The sequence below is a fragment of the Centroberyx affinis genome, unplaced genomic scaffold, assembly GCF_046629955.1.
Source record: "Centroberyx affinis isolate AG114_WGS23_722 - 3 ecotype Tasmania unplaced genomic scaffold, CSIRO-AGI_Caff_v1 ptg000086l_1, whole genome shotgun sequence".
Lineage (NCBI taxonomy): Eukaryota > Metazoa > Chordata > Actinopteri > Beryciformes > Berycidae > Centroberyx > Centroberyx affinis.
The window spans coordinates 26,331-46,607 of record NW_027278794.1 but is presented as its reverse complement, the minus strand read 5'-3'; the positions used below and the strand labels follow the sequence as shown (position 1 = coordinate 46,607).

Sequence of the window (20,277 nt, the reverse complement as noted above, 5' to 3'; positions counted from 1 at the left end):
GAGAGAGAGAGAAAAGAGGATGTGCAGGCACAAATGAAACATGTTGTTGTGCTAAGCAGGAATACAGTGTGTGTGTAAAACAGTAGCCTACAGTCTTCTTACATCATGACTGTCGAAAACAAAAGTCTAACAGCTTTGTTGTTGCCATGCCAACAGGCTTCTGTCAAAACTCCATAACAACGGCTGATCTGTCTGCAGCGACCGCAGAAGAAGAGAGCCGCACAACGCTTATCAAACCTCGCTAAAGACTCCACAAAAACCGCTCCAGAGGGTCAGGTGTTTGGGGGGTCGTGGGTCAGGTGTTTGGGGGTCGTGGGTCAGGTGTTTGGGGGCTCGTGGGTCAGGTGTTTGGGGGCTTGTGGGTCCGGTGTTTGGGGGTTGTGGGTCAGGTGTTTGGGGGCTTGTGGGTCAGGTGTTTGGGGGTCGTGGGTCAGGTGTTTGGGGCTTGTGGGTCAGGTGTTTGGGGGTCGTGGGTCAGGTGTTTGGGGGGTCGTGGGTCAGGTGTTTGGGGGGTTGTGGGTAAGGTGTTTGGGGGCTTGTGGGTCAGGTGTTTGGGGGTCGTGGGTCAGGTGTTTGGGGGCTTGTGGGTCAGGTGTTTGGGGGCTCGTGGGTCAGGTGTTTGGGGCTCGTGGGTCAGGTGTTTGGGGGTCGTGGGTCAGGTGTTTGGGGGGTCGTGGGTCAGGTGTTTGGGGCTTGTGGGTCAGATGTTTGGGGGGTCATGGATCAGGTGTTTGGGGGGTCGTGGGTCAGGTGTTTGGGGGGTCGTGGGTCAGGTGTTTGGGGGCTCGTGGGTCAGGTGTTTGGGGCTCGTGGGTCAGGTGTTTGGGGGTCGTGGGTCAGGTGTTTGGGGGTCGTGGGTCAGGTGTTTGGGGGCTTGTGGGTCAGGTGTTTGGGGGCTTGTGGGTCAGGTGTTTGGGGGTCGTGGGTCAGATGTTTGGGGCTTGTGGGTCAGGTGTTTGGGGCTCGTGGGTCAGGTGTTTGGGGAGTCGTGGGTCAGGTGTTTGGGGCTTGTGGGTCAGGTGTTTGGGGGGTCGTGGGTCAGGTGTTTGGGGCTCGTGGGTCAGGTGTTTGGGGGCTTGTGGGTCAGGTGTTTGGGGGGTCGTGGGTCAGGTGTTTGGGGCTCGTGGGTCAGGTGTTTGGGGGCTTGTGGGTCAGGTGTTTGGGGGGTCGGGGTCAGGTGTTTGGGGGGTCGTGGGTCAGGTGTCGGGACGATTGATCGGGGGGAGACGCTGACTAAAGTCTTGGTGCAAAAACTGACCGCCGGGACGACCTGCATTCCTCGACGATCGCTCCGTCATTTAGCAGGAAAAGAACAAAAAACAAACAAACAGCACAAACACTGTGAAGCCTAACAGTCTGCTAGCAGTCCCACTCTGGTGAATCTTCCTCTCCGCAGAAACCAGAAGGAAACATGGAGCTTCTCGCCTCCTGCCTCCTCGTCTCCTGCCTCCTCGCCTCCTGCCTCCTTGCCTCCTGCCTCCTCGCCTCCTGCCTCCTTGCCTCCTCCCTCCTGCCGTGTGCAGCATCAGGTTTGCAGAGATCAAGCTTCAAGAGTTTATTGCATGGAAGATATTTCCTGTTGTCAGCACTTTGCTCCTCTTCTCTTCCTCGGCACGGAAAGTAGTTGGTAGAGCTACGTGTGTGTGTGTGTGTGTGTGTGTGTGTGTGTGTGTGTGTGTTTCTTTACCAGCACAGCAGTGCTGCTGTGTGCCAGCAGTATGGCTTGTCATGTAACTGGTGTGTGTGTGTGGATATTAATTGACTATCAATGTGCTATGTGTGTGTTCATGTGTGTGTGTTTCAGGTACAGTGTGTGTGGTCATGTAAGTGTTCATGTGTGTGTGTTTACGTAGGTATATTCATGTGTGATGTGCGCATACGTGTGTGTTGCTGTATGAATGTGTGTGTTGTGTGTTTCATATGTGATCATGTATGCATGTTCATGTATGTCTTCATGTTCATGTATGTTTCATGTATATGTGTGTGATGATGTGTGTATTCATGTATATTTGTTTTTGTGTTTCATGTATGTATATTTCTGTATGTTTCATGTAAGTTCCTATATGTCTCTGCATGTTTCTGCATGTTTCTGTATGTTTGCTGAATGTTTCCTATATGTTTCTGTATGTTTGCTGAATGTTTCCTATATGTTTCTGTATGTTTGCTGCATGTTTCCTGTATGTTTCTGTATTTGTTTGCTGTATGTTTCATGTGTGTTTGTCTGGCAGCTCTCTCATGCAGCGAGCCTCTCAGCTGCTGTTCTTGTTCATGAGCTTGGCCAGCATCTGCTGCAGCTGTGTGCGGGAGACGTTGAGGACCGAGTGTCTGCTGCGCGGGCTGCCGGGCGCCGGCAGGGCGCCGTGGCGGCGGCGGGCCGAGGCGGTGGCGTGGGCGGGGCTGCTCTCTGCCGAGCGGCTCCTCTGGATGAAGCCTCCGCCTCCGTGGGGATACTGCTCCGTCTCCAGAGTGGAGGAGGAGAAGACGTAGGAGGCCAGCCTCCTCAGCTGATTGGGCCGCGGGTGGTGCCTGTCTTCCTCCAACTGCAAACAGACCAATCAGAGAAAGGGAGGGCGGGGATGTTAACAGCGAAGGCGGGAAAACCAACTCCAGCTATTAATAAAAATGAAAGTCGTTTTCCTACGGCTACGTCCAACACTCTGACGTGGCTTCCCGCCCTCGTCTCCTTCCCTCCCAAACGACTCAGAAGGATTAGACAGGAAAGAGCTGATTGGTCTCTCACGTGTCTAGAGCCTTCGGCTGATTGGCTAAAAGACATTGAGGGAAGGAGCTGAGGAAGAGAAGCTGAAGGAGTGCTGGTGTAAATCTGACCTATGACCTCTCAGTCAAACAGGGAGAGGCACACTGTCTACTGTTACAGCTACTGTACATTGGGCTCGCCTTAATAGCAGAAGCTATTAAATACTGAACGAGAATATTTTACGAGACAGTACGCCCAATAGACTGTTAGCTGTGTGGGTTGCCAGATTGGTCAGACTAGCATCCCTCTAGCTGGAAAAGGGCGCTGAAAATATTTCCCCCACAATGCACTTAAAGGACACAAGTCACCAGCACAAGCACTGCACATATCTCACTAGTCTACAACACCTTGACCCTGGAGAACTGACAGTTTGAGTTTTTAAAGATGTTTGTAAGAAATTACCATTGGAAATGCAAAAACAGGGAACACAAAAGAGATGGAGTCATCAAGCACACAAAACACAGACACACGACGAAGGAAAAGGGGGAAATATGGCTGAACAGAACAAAGGAGGAGTTTGGAACAGAAACTCATTGAGAAAACAGAGGTAAAGGACTATCCTAAACTGTGCTTACCCCAAAACACCACTTTATTTCTTCTTGTGTTGTTCCAATGGCACCCTCGCTCTTTCTCTGTCTCCTCAGGTGAGTGAAACTTGACATACTGTACTTTTAAGAGCGATAGGTTGGGCAAAGGCAGCAGTTATGTCAAGGGGAAAAGAATCGGAGAGGAAAGAGAATGGCAGTCCTCGGTGGCTGGTGTGATCGCAGGACTTTCTGCGGCTCTCGTCGGGCACAAATCAAGAAGAGCGGAGCGGAGCGGGGGAAACCGACAGCTCGCTAAAATATCACTGCAGCTAAAAACGGGTTTCTAGACTGTAACTGAGGTTCAGTTTCCATCCATTTTTACAGCAGGTCCTCAAACAGTGATAAGGCCTTAAGAGCAGCTGGATAGACAGTGATTGATAGATATTACATTGCAGATGAATTAAAATATCAGTAATAATGTGAGTGAGGATCCAGCTCTCCTATAAACAGCACAGATGTTGAGTAGCATGTTTATAATGAGTGCTATGGAAACAAATGATGTGTAGAAGCTGTCAGCCCTTCTAGTGTCGTCAAAGGTATTTATTTCTTAATGATAGCTAGGCTGTCATACATATAGATGTATATATGCAGCAGCAGTTAAAGGTCATATGAGAAGAGTCATACATTCATGAAAGAAGTGTAACTGCAGCCAGCGACACCTGGTTGATCTGTCAGACTACAGACCCGCTAACATCACCTTCCTACAGCATGATACTCGTCATTTTGGTACTTTTACACCGAAATCATTTGGTTAAGCAGTGAGATGTGTTGGTGCTGAATCCCTTTGAGTGAGTCACGCTTTGTTGTCAGAGAGATGAACAGAGTTGCACATCTCTAAATGGATTTAAAGAGGAGCTAAACCTCGAACCCAACTCTGTGTAAAGTCTGACATCTAAAGGTAAAAAGCTTGCTACTGAAATCGCCATCTGCTATTGGCTGATCTTTGGTGCCAGGTGATGTCATCTTCTATAGCAGTGATTCTCAACCTTTTTCATATCAAGGACCCCTAATTAAGTCCATTTGATGAGATCTGAAAATATTTTTATTGTCACATATGATTTTGTCCAGAACTCCATGTCTGTATTGTAGGTAGAGAGATAACAGAGAAACTATGATCAGAACAGTCATTCTTCTACATTCTCTAATTGTGTTAACTTCTTGTAAATGAAATAATGCTGAAGTTTAACAATTCATCAATTTGCTGGGGGACCCCCTCAAGGACCCCTAGTGGTCCCCAGACCCCACGTTGAGAACCACTGTTCGGTAACACTACAATAAGGGTCACTAAGTTAAGGGTTAGTTAATGCTTAATAAACATTACCTAACCCTTAATTAATAGTTATTTAATGTGTAATTTACTAATGGTGTTCATGTTAACTAAGGTATTAATTTATACATTATTTAATAGTTTATAAAGATGACTATTAAATAATGTATAAATTAATACCTTAGTTAACATGAACACCATTAGTAAATGATTACCAGACACATTGGTTAACTGTTAATTAAGGGTTATTAACTAACCCTTAACTTAGTGACCCTTATTGTAAAGTGTTACCCACTGTTCTATGGAGTACAACAGGTGGTGACATCATGGTACCAAAGACCAGCCAATAGCAGAGGGGCATTTCAGCAGCATGCACGTTAGATGTCAGGCTTTACACAGATTTGGGTTTGGGGTTTAGTTCTTCTTTAATAAGACATTGGACCGGAGTTTATCTGTTTTCTATGGCAGCATCATTTTCAACAGAATGATGCTGCCGTCCAGTGACATCATCCGACCCGCACACAGCACAGTGAACCGGGTTCTGTCTCCTGAAGCCAGTGCAACAGTCAGCTGGCTTCACAAACCTAAAGGCGTCTATGTCGACAAACCGGTCTCATGTAGCTGGTTACCGACTCGCTCTGTCAACGCAGGACTTTCCAATCCAGCTATGAGCGTGTTCACATAAAAGAGGCGGAGTTTGTTACAAATAGCCGATCACATGCAACATGATCAGATCCAGAGGCGCGTATTTAAAGAGCTAAACTAACTAAACCCCAAACCCAAATCTGTGTAAAGCCTGACATCTAATGGTAGAAAGCATGCTACTGAAATGGCCATCTGCTATTGGCTGATCTTTGGTGCCAGGTGATGTCACCTAGGCTTGGGCCATAGCCAAAATGTAATATTGTAATATTGCGATGCTGTCCCGTCAAAATATTTCAATATACGATATTATCGCAAACGCCAATAATATTGTATTACATTTATATTATATATTGTATTATAATATTTTGACAGGACAGCATCGCAATGTTACATTTTGGATGGGGGGGGGGGGGGGGGGGGGGGGTTCCTGGGTTTTTTTCAGCTTTCTTTTTTTTTGTATTATATAACGATAAGCCTAATGTCACCTTCTATAGAATACACAAATATACAACAGATGTTGACATCACCCGGCACCAAAGACCAGCCAATAGCAGATGGACATTTCAGCAGCATGCTTTTTACCATTAGATGGCTTTACACAGATTTGGGTTTGGGGTTTAGTTCTTCTTTAAGATTAAACTGTATTGATCCCTGTAGGAAATCAGGTCATTGCTGCAGCAAAAGTAATATGATTCAGCGGGGCAAAGGAAATAGAATATAAGCAAACAACTAGAATATAAAACAAAGCAATAGAAATTTTAGAAAATAATAAAATAAACAATAAAATCAGTAGACTATAAATAATTGTGGGGTTATGTAAACACATACTGCCAACAATTTAAACATGTTAAGTAGAGAAGAAAGAAATTGATTACTAACATTTATCATGTTAGTAATAAATATATAGTGTTATATTACACTATTATAATGAAAACACCTGAGCAATACTATAACACTGTGAAAGCAAAAAAGTAACTCTGCTGCCAAGGATAGAGAGGATTGCAGATAGTGTAAATGCATAAATGAATAGGCTTATCACTGCCTGTCATTAAGACACAGTGGAAATATTTTCCATTGATATAATATTGTGTCACACTGAGGCTGTGAAAAGATTTCTATTCACAAAGTCACCTCGTGTTCCCCATGCAGGGCTGCAGTGATGAAATACAGGTGCGATCTACCAGACCAAACACTCTGGGAATCCTGATGTCAGCACTTAATATGCAACAGTAAATTTCAGGCATTTTTGATAACTACAGTAAGCTAATGTATTTTACATGCTATTTGCTCTCTTTTATAGAGTCAGAGTGGGTAAACTGTCTGGAAACACTACAAACATTTATTATATCTCTGATGTAATAAATCATCGTGGAAAGCAAAGTGGTTCAGCTCTAAACACAGTCGGCCTTCTTACTCTCTGTTCATTCAGCAGAATCCACCTGCAGACTACAGCTGTTTTTATTACTTGTCTCATTCATTTGAATCCAGTGTTTTTGCTCATATCTGGGTTTTGTAAATGGAATTTTTGCAATAAAGGTTATTTTAATAAAGGCTATGGATCCTCTAGGAGTGGTGATGCCATTTCTCCAGACAGTTCATTGGCTTTTTATACGTTTGGGTCCGGTAGCCTGAACTTAACCTGCTCTGTGCAGCCTCAGTTACCATGGTGACCGAACCTGCTATAAAGTGAGCCCGAAATGCCAGATGAAGCCGAGAGTCAGCTCGCTAACCCACTGATCCTGCTGTGTGAGACAGAACCTGACAGGCTGGATTTGTCTTTCTGAATCACAAGGATATCTGATAATCCCACAATGCTTCAGTATAGACAGAAGATGTAACATCTTAAAAAAATAAATTTCCACTGTAATAAATATAATGAAACATTTAGTAGCAGTTGCAGAAAAGGTATTTGAGCCTCTAGTTCAGTAACAAGTAAAATTTGTACCAGCAATACTTTAAACATGTTCCAGCTCCTGTCAGATCTCTCTGCTGGATCTTAATGGATCTTCAGCTTTGGCTGAAATCTGCGTCACAGGTTAGATGTGACAAAAATATTTTCAGCTAAAAATGATAAATGCCCCCCAACTACCAACATAATTCACAGTGATGATGATCTAATTTACCAATTCACCTCCAAGCTAGTTTTCTTATTCAACAGAACATGAAGGGCATCAATAACAAAAAGCACAAGCAGCTGGAGGATAATATATATTTTTTAATCTGTTATGCTTGCTCAGGACATTTTCATCCTGTCATTAAACTCTACACACCCTGCTTCAGTCCTGTGAAGCAGGATCAGGCCACAACTCAAAGGCCATGGAGATTCACTGCAAAGAACTAAAGTGAAATGTGCATAAATTCAAACCAGTGTTTAGCAATTTTTAGCTTAGCAAATGGTCAGTAACGCCATTATATACATTATATATTCCTATCCAAACCATATATTTTCAGGTCACTGGTCAACCAAATCTTAAGCCAGAGACGCATTTGAAGACACGCATGTTCTCAATGCAACACGTTTTAAACAGCCAAACGCCACTCGAGGCGTCCAATGGAGTTACGGCAAAGCCACATCTGCAAGCGAGTCGCCAAGCGGCCGATTCACGTCCGTTATCGGGAGAACTTGAGATGCAAACCGAGCTTGTGAGGCGGGGAAAAAGTTGAGCTCGAACCAATGAAATGCAAACGAGCGCGATGGTGGCAGCGCGACATTCGAGGCAGCACAGGAACTAGGCTATATACAGGAAAAAATGCTAAATAATGATTTTCCAGGAGGCGATTAATTGATTAATTTGTATTGTGCAGTCAAATATTAACAAGACGTTGCTGGATTTTGTTAATTAGCACCATTTGGCAGCTCGTGCTGTCTGCTAGTTTGTAAAGTTTTATAGAACAGAGAGACTACTGTATATATATACACTGAGAAAAAAAGGTACAGAGTCGCAACTTTTGCCACTCAAAGTGGAACAGCCGCAGTGACAAAAGGAACAAGTCTGTACCTTGTTTTCTGACAGTGTACCAAGTTATAGAGTTTATGTCACGTTAACACACAGGCTGTTACCCACACCGCAGCGGCAAAGTGCAAATACCAGAGCTTTGGTGCTGATGCTTCAAACTCCACCTGCAGTGAAACATAGAAGCGTCAAATGAAGCATCCAGTACGCTTGGGCCTTAATGGGCTGTTTATTTCTTAGCCTTTCATGATGGCAGCTGTATTGATTTTTATATTTTTACTTATTTCATACTAAGGGCCAGTTCTTCAGAATACGCTGGGGCAAAGGGGCTGTAATGATGGACAGGAGAAGTCACATATTTCTCGGTATGAGCCATGCCATGTTGGCTCCCATTCACAGCTCTTTGGTAAATATCACCATGAGGGAAAGACAGAAAAAGATGCTCTTTATCCCACTTCTTTAACGGCACTCTTTTACTGTAAATGGCCACTGGTCCATCATCCCAAACAGACTTGAACACAGGCTTGGTGTGTAAAAGCACAAACACCAAAACTGTGTTGAATTATGGACAGAGACCTGGATCCCAGCTACCTGCCAAGGTCACCACTAAGGATTTCACTGTGGTAGTAATGTGCCTGTGTGTGTGTGTGTGTGTGTGTGTGTGTGTGTGTGTGTGTGTGTGTGTGTGCGATCAGCATTATACCACGTAGTGAAATTTATGTCATAGTTGGTCATTTTGATAAAGTCTAACGTCTCACAGAACATGAGAAAAATACAGCAATACAATATAACATGAGGCAAACAGATGAAAACATCACCAACGTCCTTACATTAAAACATCATCACTGCGTGTAATTAATACAGTACATGTTCTACATCTGCTGCAGTAATAATGCTGTTTCCCATTCATACCTTAGAGTTAAAACAATGATCCAAACCAAAAGTCATGGGGCAAAACCAAACGGATGGAAAAGAGATCAACTCTGGTCAACTGACATGGAAAAGACGGCGGCACCATTCTCATAGCGTTAAAAACTCTCTTGGTTTACATGTCACAGGCAGTCATGGAAGAATCAAACTCAACATTGGGATGTTTGAAGCAGAAGGTAATATAAGAGTGAACATACTAGTAAATGAGAGCTACTTCATATTGTCTGCATGACTTAACATTTAACGCCCTTACTGACTGTCAGAAGTAGAGAACAGCTTCAGCATGAAGTAAATATTCAGTCTAATCTATTATAGCAGCTTGAATCTGGCAGTGAGGTAATTAAACAGCATGACTGCGTATGACGGCGGTTGGGTTTCATCACTTAGGGGGCGATCACAGAGAGAAGCTTTGCTACGTACGCAACGCTCGCAAAACCTTTGTTTTCCAACGGTACCACGCACTCCACTCTTGAGACGCACTTCATGTTTTTCTGGCGGTTTTTAAGCGAGCATAAGAGTTAAAATACTCGGAGGCGTGCTGGTGGCTCGGGGACTGCCCATTGTTTCCGACGGGCCCATTATTCCGAAACCCCAATAGTCCCGAAAAATGTCTACCCATTGGACCGAAAGTCCATTTGTCCGACAGCCCGTTATCCCGGAGGTGGTTCGGTTGAGGCATGGGGTCACTGAGGTTAGGGTTAGAGCAAGCTCACGGTCAAGGCTGTCAGAAGCCACGGTTGTGGATGGAGCCAGGCATGGAGTTTTCGGACTATTGGGGTTTCGGAATAATGGGCCGTCGGAACAATGGCATGGCACCGGTGGCTCGCTGGTCTAAGGCACATACCATGTAACGTCCAGGGTTGAATCCAGACCAGAACCTTTGTTGCATGTCATCCCCCCCCCCCTCCCAACCTTTCCTGTCTCTCTGCACTAGCATCTGTCTAAAAAAGTTAAAATATTCGAAACTTTTTGGTTCAAGCCGTGGAGTCGCACTGCTCGTCAATATCACACTTGGGCCAAACCCAATCAAGCAAAAGGTGGGCTTTCCTTTACCACTTCCTTCCTGTTTTGATGTCAATTTGTGGAAGGGTTTTGGTAGGAATTACTTCCTTCTTGCAACCGTGAGAGCTCGACGTCTGCTTCAATCCATTTCTTTTTTAATTTATCACATTAGATCGGCCGGTTGCGTACGCAGCTCCCCGGCGCTCTGAGCTGTTCGATCGGCACGGTCTGCCCGCGCTGTAGTGACGCTTCTCGGTGTGATCGCCGGCTCAGGGAGGCCGAGCTGCAGGACGGTGCCACTGTAAAGCTGCAGGTAAATTCCTCCAGGAGTCTACCTGCCTTTCATTACTTTGACATCTTTAAGGTGCATGTTAATGGACAGCCAAGCACGGCAGCCGCTGTACAGCTCCTCTTTACAACACATGGATTGGTGAGATGACTGTAGCCAAAGTGCAGATAGTTGTATCACAGCGGTGAAGCTGTACAGCAGCCGTCCACCCCAGTCATCTGTCCACCAATATGCCAGGAGAGAGCTGGGCTCTCCTGTGATTGGCTGGCTGGGTCTCTTACCGGTCTTTGAGGTCCAATGGGGTCCGACTCTCTCCGGCGTGGGCGTCCTGGCGGCAGTGAGTGACAGGGCGACTGGGCGGGGCTACCGCTGCTCTTCCTAGACGCCTCTTCCTCCGTCAGTGTCAGCATCCCTCGACTGCTGTCCCTGGTGTGGGTCTTTGGCCGAACCACCAGCTCCCCGCCTGCAGACAAACAAGCTTTTAACCAGAGTTCAACTGACTGAAAGCCAATACTGAAGCTGATATTTTTGGACCGAAGCTGCCAGGAGGTCGGTTGGCAGAGTTTGACAAGTTCAACGAAGTTAACAAAAGTTAAGCAAACTGTAACACCAACATGATGTTGGCAGGCGTGGCTCGTCCAGCAGAGGCCTGAGCTGCTGCTGCCTCAAACAGGAAGGGTTCAGGCTACGTTAGCTTAGCTTAGTTAGTTTAGTCATTTTAGTCGTTTGTTCTGTTTGTATAGTTTTGACTGCTACATCGATATTGGAAATAATGCTCACATTAACATAGTTTGTCAATAATATTCATTTAACTATTAGTAATATGGTCTTGTCCATATTGGTTAGCATTATTTTCTCAAATTCTTTGTGGGGCTTAAAACATTAGCTAGGATTGAAAAATTGGAGGAAGAGCTGAAGTATTTATTCTACTTTCGGGGTAGCCATATTTGATTTACACCATACTCAGGGTGGGACACACAATGTGGAAGACAACGAGGCAGATTTAACCAATGGCTGACTCACTCTTTGGACACCAAAATTGTCCTCAATCAGGGGGACATGATATCGAACACCAGTGGTTCACCTATCAATAGTGTTAGCAGCTGGCTGCATGATGTTGTTCATGTTATATTTATCCCCAAACCAACCAGTTTCACGGTGTAAGTTGTAGCCTACAACTGCTTTTAACAGTATCAGCTTTAATCACCTACTGTTAGCTAGCAGACACAGCTAGCATGAACAATTTGGCAGTCAAAGAAACACCACTAAGGATAGCATAACATTGGGATTACTAATACTATAAAGACTGTAAATGCTGTCAATTAATAATATAAATATAACTACTAATATGAATGTAACTACCAATATGAAGTTGGTAACTGCTAACATTAACTAACATTATGGATGAACCACTTGAGCAGGTTTGGATGGATGTTCCCAAATTCCTCATTCCAGTTGCTGTAGCCTTTCATTTGGACCTTCGGCCTCCAGCTTCACTCATCATTCAAGGAGAATTTGTATATTTTGAATTCTTTAGAACCTGAAAGACCCAGCTACCAGGCACTTCTAGTTTTGTTTGGAGTTTTTGGGGATGAAAGAAATGGGAAAATTTAAAGCCACAGAAGTGTTTTCTCTAGAGCTGTGTTGACATGGAGAAAATCCTTGTGATGTAATTTGATGTTTTTCTCCCTTAAACTCATTTCAGGTTTTCGGATAACTCCGACACCATCTCCTGTAATAGAGTCCAGAATGCCAATCAAATTTTCCTCCTGTAACACATATTAACAGTTATTACATATTAAGAGGGCATTTCAGATACCTCTTCAAAAACAGTGGTTTTATCCAGTAAATGGCCTTTCTGGTCTTTCAAACCTTGGTGAATGGGTACAAAGAGACTCAACTTTGACATCAGGGGAAAATAACAGTTATTCAAATCCATTTCCCCAAGGCATACTGTGTACCAGCACAAAATATTGGCTATGGAAAGTTTCAATCCAAAAATGTCAAACCCTAATTGCCGTACTGTTGTCTCATCTCATATTTACTGATTATTATAGCAACAACAGGCAACCAACTAGGATCCCATGGAAACTGTTGAACCATTGGCTGTCTGGGATCTTCAGGGTCGTGCAGAGGACACAAGGTTGTGGTTGGGATCAAACCTGAGACCTTCTGATTACAGGACGGTAGTTAGATAAATAGATAGATAGATGGATAGAAAATAATTCTTTACAGCACCATAAAAGGTTCTATGTAGAACCCTTTCAGCATGTTGCTATAATAGGCATTTCTTGTAGGGTTCTTTACAGCACCGTAAGGGTTCTATGTAGAACTGTTTGAGCATGGTACCACAGAGAACCTTTCTAAAATGGTTCTTTAGAGCATCATAAAGAGTTCTGTTGTGGCATTAGGCCTGAAGAACCATTTTCTGGTGCTCTATAGAACCCTTTTCGTTGAGAGTGTAGACAGCAGCTCGTACCTCCCGCCCGGAGCCTCCTCCTCTCCTCCTGCTCCTCCAGGGGGCGGAGCTCCTCGGGCTCCTCGTCCGTGGTTCCCGATGTGGTTGGCTGGAAGTCACGGAGCTCCGTCTCTTTGTCGATGATCACCCACTCCTTGCTGTCAAAGTCCTCCTCCTCGGCCAATGGGACAGAGCGGATGAAGGCGTTGCTGTGCGCCTCCTGGTCGACGGACGCCACTGACGCCTCCTGGCGACCACTCACCTGACGGTCGCCGCGGCAACCAGGATCAACAGACAGCATCTGAGCTGGCTGGGAGGAGTAGACATGACGAGACGGAGAACCGAGGATGTCCATCCTAGACCTGACACATACACACACACACACACACACACAGAAACAGTCACAGAAGCACAGAAACACACACACACACAGACAGGGTTTGCAATGGTTACAATGATATGAAGAGATTAATCTGAGGAGTTGAGAGAAGAGATTAATCTGAGGAGTTGAGAAAAATGGGTTTGTACTTTTGGTTGATTCTCCAGAAACTCTACAGGAAAGTGAGAGAGAAATTGACAGAGTGTTGTAAGATACAAAATATTTTAGTTTTGCTAATCAAAAAAAAAAGGTTAGTTACACTGAAAACACTGTACTCCAATGAGATAACTATGGAATCTTCATTGTCCTAAGTAATAATATAATAATAAAGTAATAACCCAAATTCCCAAAGACACAGACTCAACACAGACTGATCACATCAATGCAGGTCCAGGATTTTCTGGCGATATGAGACAGGTGATACAGAGCATGAAGAAAGTCTGGTTGTTTTCAAGATGAAAGATACAACCAGGGAGATGATGTTTCAAACAAGCCAATTGACTTTCCCAGAGAAAAAAGTAACACCGGAGAAACTTGTATCTTTGTGTAGCAACAGCCCATCCAGTAAGACAGAGAAACACAAAGGCTTCGTTGCCCTTCTGTGTGAGCAAGTAAACCAACCAGTCTTAAACTTCTGTGTTTTGCAAGAAGCATTTTGCATTGGTAGTCCACACTGTGAACATCATGAGCTTCGAAAGAGCGTCAGTTTAAGGTCCTGGGAAGTACTGACTATCGAGGAAAAATGCTTGCTGCTTTTGCTGCCTGCTTGAATGAGGCAAGAACATTTCTGGAAATGAAAGAAAATGAAAACTCAGTGACACTGAATGGCTTGGGAAGTTTCCCTACCTGGACATTTCCAATCATTGGAACCAGCTCATTCTGAAAAATTCAAGGCACTGGAAACACAATCTTGTCACTGCAGAAGGAAATGTTTTCATTTCAATCAAAGTTGGAGCTTGAAAGTTGCTGTCAGTTGCTCTTCGAAACACTGTGAGCATTCACAGAGGTTAGGGCTCCCACTCATCACTTGAGCCAGTTTATCACCTTCACACTGGAGCTTTTGGTGTCCTTGAAAGCTTGTTTTGGCAGACTTCCACAGGTATGGCAGTTTGTTCAAATTCATCACCCATCCTCAAGAATGTCCTTTGATGAACATCAACCGAGTCTTATCCCTGGCATTTTCATTGGAGATTTGGAGCTTGAAGTTGCAGAATTCAAAGCATCAGATAAGTAAGTGTCAAAATTTGGCATTTTGGATGCCAAACTAGAAAGCCTTGTTTGTCAGCAGGCACAGTCAGCAAAGGAAAAGAGGTGGGTCGAGAAAACTTCAAGGTGAATCTCATGCTGAAAACTTGGAATGAACGTCCATCCAGCTGTAACACAATCCAAAGCGTCAGTGTGGCTTTGCTGATGATGTTTGGTTCTACCTTCTTACATCTCAACATCAAATCCAACCTGAGGAGAGCCTGAACGCAGCATCAAACTGAAACTGACCAGTTATGTCTGAGATTACCAAGACATCCACAAAAGCATACAACAACACAAGACTGATTCATGTAATAGTGCTACACACTTATTGTCTTGTCAATTATGTGCTTCTTTGAAATTTTGTGGTGTCAAACCACAAACCAGCAATATCAGTTAAAAAGGAACATAAACACTACTGTAGTCCACAGTAAAACAAACTACAGTGTTATTGCCGCTTGTTTGTAACTCTTTCTGGTGTTTGGTCTCACTGTGGTTTGTCACTCTGAAACTTTCGAATGATTTTCTAGTGTTTGGTTTGTACCCCTGAAAATTTCTAGTGATTTCTGTTGTTTTGTGTCACCATGGTTTGTTATTCTGAAACGTTCTCTGTTTTCTGGTGTTTTGTGTCACCATGGTTTGTTACTCTGAAAGGTTCTCTGTTTTCTGGTGTTTTGTGTCACCATGGTTTGTTACTCTGAAACGTTTTCTGTTTTCTGGTGTTTTGATTCACCTCTGTCCGTAGCCGTCGGCCCGGCCCTCCGCGGCAGACAGGCGGTCGGACTCGGGGCTGTTGACCCGGCGGTATCGTAGCGACCGGACCGGACCGCTAGGCGACTCCGGGGGTCCGCCTCGACCCGGCGACACCGGACACGCCCCCCGACCCGCCTCTTCGTCCTGAGCCCCCTGAGGGAGGAAGTGAGGTTTAAGACAGGAAGTAATGTTTACTGCTCCAGCATGGAGCTGGAAGTTGAAGATTCATAACCAAACGAGTGGTGGAAGGAAAGTGTTTCCATGGTTACTACTATCTACTTAGGTACTATGTCAGCATACAGGCCAACAGATAAATAGATAAAATGCTTCATATCTTCTCATCCATCCATCCATCCATGCTGTATTGTGTCTGTCAGTGCAGACCTTGCTCAGGCTGATCCTGAGTCTGTTGCGGTTGACGTCGGTATCCTCCCAGGCTTCGCCTGGCTCCCCAGGGTGCTGGGTGCTCTGCTCCGCGGGGGGGCGGCTGGGTGGGGCTGGGGGGGCGTTCTCCTGGTCGCTGAGATGTTCGTCCTGCAGAACGTCGTCTGTGTTCTCCCTCTGAAGATCTCCAGGAACCGGCGTCACGATGGCTCTGGGAACAGACAACAGGGCTTCAGGAGTGCTGATACCGATACCAATATTTTTTAAACAATTTTCAGTTAATTGCATGAGGTAGTCTTCATATAACAGATACCAATGTACTGAATTTAAACACTTTAAAGGGGCCCGTACTCTGTTTTGGAACAAAAACTCTTCACCCAGTAGAGTTTCAGGAAAAATAAGCATTGCATATGCATTGGAGTGTATATTATTCAGCAGCCTTGGATGTTACAGTGTTACTGATGGGAAGAAACCTGTCGTTCACCAAGATAAAACGTTGAAGTTAAGTTGAAAAACTTAACCAAACTTAGCCCTCTTCCATCTTGTGTACATGTTCTGGTTTGAGATTTAAGAGAGAGTGAAGCCTGGAAGCCAAAGGTGCAGCAGATGTGAATTCTGTTTTAGGGTGAATTTTGATTTTAGAGATGTAAGCAGGTCTTCTAGTCTGTGGTGTTTTCTTACCCCACCATGGCGGCAGTGGGTCGGGTGTTGTGCTGTGGTTGGGTGGAGGCACTTGTCGACAACGTGACATCACTTCCACCCTTCTCCCAATCAAATGGTTCATTTTCCGTGATGATTCGCTCCTTCATGCTGTTCTCAAACACCGACATCAGCAGCTGGGATGAAGAAAAAATACAGAATCATCAAGTCCAACTAATGTCAGGAATTAGTCTGGTAACACTGAAGCAGAGACACATTGAAAACTACCATAGTAGTACAGTACATACTGACACACAATAATACAAAAATAAAAAACAAAGAAAAACAATATAACAATTCTTGTACTAACAGCTGTAGAAGCCAGAGTGTAGAGGTAGTACCTGGTAGTCTGGTTTGGTGTAGTAGTCCAGAGCCAGGACATGGTCCAGGAAGACGTGAAACTCTGAAGGCATGTGTTTGAGCAGCATACGATGGTCATAACGCTCTTTAATCTGACCAACTTGTTCCTGGACAACAACCAACAGCAAAGTCACTCTCAGCATTCTTCATCTTAATTAATACTGATTAATACAGATATTATATTGACAGTTGCAGTTCTGTTAATGTCTTTGGGCATTAATGACTCCGTCAACTAAAACAATCTCTTGGTGATTTTGATTTCAACTACTGTAAAAAAAAAAAAAAAAAAAAATGTGGACAAAACAATGCAAAAACCAAAACCAAACCACTACCTTCTACCTTTGCATCACTGCAACTGAAAAGATTTCCTCCAAAATTATAATAACAGAGAGTTACTGGTTATTTCCTGTTGATAGGAAACCTTATCTACCTTATCCTTGATCTTTCGCCATGGCAACTGTCCAACGGCGAACTCCACCAACATGTAAAACAACGACCACAGGTCATCATGGCGACCCATTTCCTGGAAAAACAGATCACAAACGGAACAAATACAGATTATTAGGATAATTATTAATATTATTACAGTGATTACTGGTTATTGTACTGATTAACTGACGTGTAAAGCCTATCAGTGTTTTCCATCTGGCTGACCAACTCTGTGTCCTCAGCACTGAACCAGAAAACCTCTGTGACTGAAAACAGGCTTCACCTAACTTAAAGGCCGTTGTTTGCCTGATGACATTAATGTTGGTTTCATCAGACAACAGAGAGACTGACCTTGTTTTTATGAGCATTGACCGAGGCGTAGCGGACCGTCCCTCTGAAACCAGCCACAGTTCTCGGCTGAACAGAAGAAAAGACCAAGGTTAGTCAGCAGCTGATTCAACAATGTGCCCAAATATAAATAACTCATTATTACAGGTTATATTTCTACATTACACAGTGTTGGTGCAACAAAAAGTAGAACAAAATTATAAAACTCTGTATAATTTACACTCTGTTTACAAAAAAGCATTTCGAACTCTTAGGCACCATATTTTCCTCATGTAACAGGGTTTTCAACTAAAATCCTTTCCAAAAAACTCATAATATAAAAACATAATTCATCACAGATAAATTTCAGCCAATTATTTGCCTTATTGCCAAAGTAAATCTATATAAATCCTGTGTTGTGTATTGTAGAAGGTGCAGTAACAGAACATTTAGACACTAAATCCTTTTAACGTGATGTCTTGATAATCTGAGGGATTAATGCTTTTGATGTAAACAGAGCAAATTATGACCAAACCACCCAAAATAATCAAATAATGACACAAACAGAAACATCAGCAGAGGGTCACATCGGATCTAAACAGCCTCCACTGATCTGAACCTGGGAAGTGTGTTAGTGGACTTCTGTGGATGGATATAGACATGGATTGTCTATAATATTATCACCTGATACTTATACTTTAGTTCAACTACACTCCAGCACCTAAAAATCACCAAAGTTTAATGCGATATGCGTTATCTTCTTTTTTGACTATACCAACCACCATGATCGAGGTATATAAGTGTACATGGTACTAGTGCATCTTGGGCCATAGGTTGCTGATTGACTTTGTGGTTGTTTTATCAGACCCGAGGCCAAATGTTCTGGATACTTGGATTAGAAATAGGGGTTAAGATGTCAACTGTCAACAGGCCTGGTAAACCCAAATGTATAGTGAGGGTTTGCTGGTGAAAGATTATTTTAACTCTCACATCGCAATGAGCTTTTCCTGTTTCCTGGCGGAGGTTGGGGCTGTGGAGTTGGAATGACCCTGTTCAAAGCCTCTATCATGGAGGCAGCTGTTAGAAGCTGTGCTCAGAAGATTGTCGGTGCCTGTTGTGGCAGCAACCCAAGAACCTGCTGATGAACACCAGCAGTGAAGGGGGCTGTCAAGCTGAAAAAGCTTCCAAGCCTGGCTGGTATGAAGGACCCCTGACCCAGCAGAGAGGCACCGGCAGGTCAGAAAGGCTGCAGCTGTGGTAGTTGCAGAAGTATAACTTCAGGTATGGGAGGAGTTTGGAGAGGCTATGGAGAATGTCTTTTGGGCAGACTATACGAGATTCTGAAAATCCATTTGGCGACTCAGGAAGGGAAGGCAAGACATTGCATGGACTGTTCTCAGCAGAGGCGGGGAAATGCTGACCTAGACTGGGGACATCGTCGGAAGGTGGAAGGAGCACTTTGAGGATCCTGGACCCGACAGACTGTTCAGGAAGCAGTGCTGAAAGATGCTGTAGGGTCAGAGACAATCTCCTTGGCAGAGGTCACTGGGTAGATAGAAAGCTCTTCTGTGGCAAGGCATCAGGGTTAGACGAAATCAGTCCTGAAATTCGGAAGTCTCTGGATATTGTTGGGGTGTCGTGGTTGACACAGCTATTCACTGTCAATGTACCGATTTTAGGAACAGTGCTTTTGGATTGGCAGACAGGATGGTCCTCCCCATCTTTAAAACAGGGGACCGCAGGGTTTGTTCCAAAAGAATCACACTGCTCAGCCCCCCTGGGAAAGCCTATACCCAGGTGTTGAAAAGGAGACTCTAGACGATTGTTGAACCTCAGTTTCAGGAGCAACAATGCAGATTCTGTCCCGGTCACAGAACAGTGTACCTCCTTTTTACCCTCTCACAGATAATTTAGGGGTATGGGAGTCAGTTTGCTAATCCTGGAAAAGGCCTATGATTGTACTCCTCGAAGTATCCTGTTTGAGGTACTGCTGTGAGCCATTCAGTCCCTGGACACTCAGACTAAGAGCTGTGCATTCTTGGCATTAAGTCAAGCTGGTTCAAAGTGAGCATTGGACTCTGACAAGGATGCTCCTTGTCCCCTCTGCTGTTGATAATATTAATGGACAGGATATCAAGGTACAGCCGAGGTCTGGAGAGCATCCAATTCAATTATGTTAGGGTGGCATGTCTGCTGTTTGCAGATGATGTCGTCCTTCTGGCTTCATTGGACCATGATCTCTGATGTCCACTGGAGTGGTTTGGGATGAGGGTCAGCACTTCCAAATCTGAGACCATGGTTTTCTCCTGGAAAAAGGAGGCCTGTCCCATTCAGCTGGCCCAAGTGGAGGAATTCAGGTATATCAAGGTCTTATTCATCAGTGAAGGTAAAAAAAGATTGTGAGATTGACCGCCGGTTAGGTGCAGCTGCTGCAGTGATGCGGGCAATGTTTTGGGCCGTGGTGGTGAAGAGAAAGCCAAGCCACAAAGCAAAGCTCTCGATTTACCAGTCAGTCTTCTTTACGACCCTCTCTATGATCACAGTTTTGGGTGGTGACCGAAAGAATGAGATCAAGGATACAAGTAGTTGAAATGAGGTTTCTCTGTAGGATGGCCTTACTCTCTGTGATGGGGTGTGGATTTCAGCAATCCGGTAGGACCTTGAAGTTGAGCCACTGTTGCTCAACAGTGAATGGAGCCAGTTTTGGGCACCTTGTAAGGATGCCCCATGGGCACCTGCCTTTGGAGGTGCACTGGGCACGACTGACTGGGAAGAGACCCTAGGGAAGATCTCCCAGCATGCCTGGGAGCA

At 44.4% G+C, this 20,277-nt stretch overlaps 1 protein-coding gene across 1 annotated transcript in view; it reads right to left on the bottom strand.

The window, feature by feature from the left end:
• ttbk1a (tau tubulin kinase 1a) overlaps positions 1–20,277 on the bottom strand; it is a 48,107-nt gene that overhangs the window by 8,139 nt on the left and 19,691 nt on the right. The window contains exons 7-14 of the mRNA XM_071522252.1: positions 17,491–17,556; positions 17,141–17,233; positions 16,692–16,817; positions 16,333–16,487; positions 15,652–15,862; positions 15,248–15,420; positions 12,912–13,252; positions 10,714–10,895 (exon numbers count right to left, since the gene is read on the bottom strand). Coding sequence (XP_071378353.1) covers positions 10,714–10,895; positions 12,912–13,252; positions 15,248–15,420; positions 15,652–15,862; positions 16,333–16,487; positions 16,692–16,817; positions 17,141–17,233; positions 17,491–17,556 — 1,347 coding nt within the window. The remainder of the gene's footprint in view (positions 1–10,713; positions 10,896–12,911; positions 13,253–15,247; positions 15,421–15,651; positions 15,863–16,332; positions 16,488–16,691; positions 16,818–17,140; positions 17,234–17,490; positions 17,557–20,277) is intronic.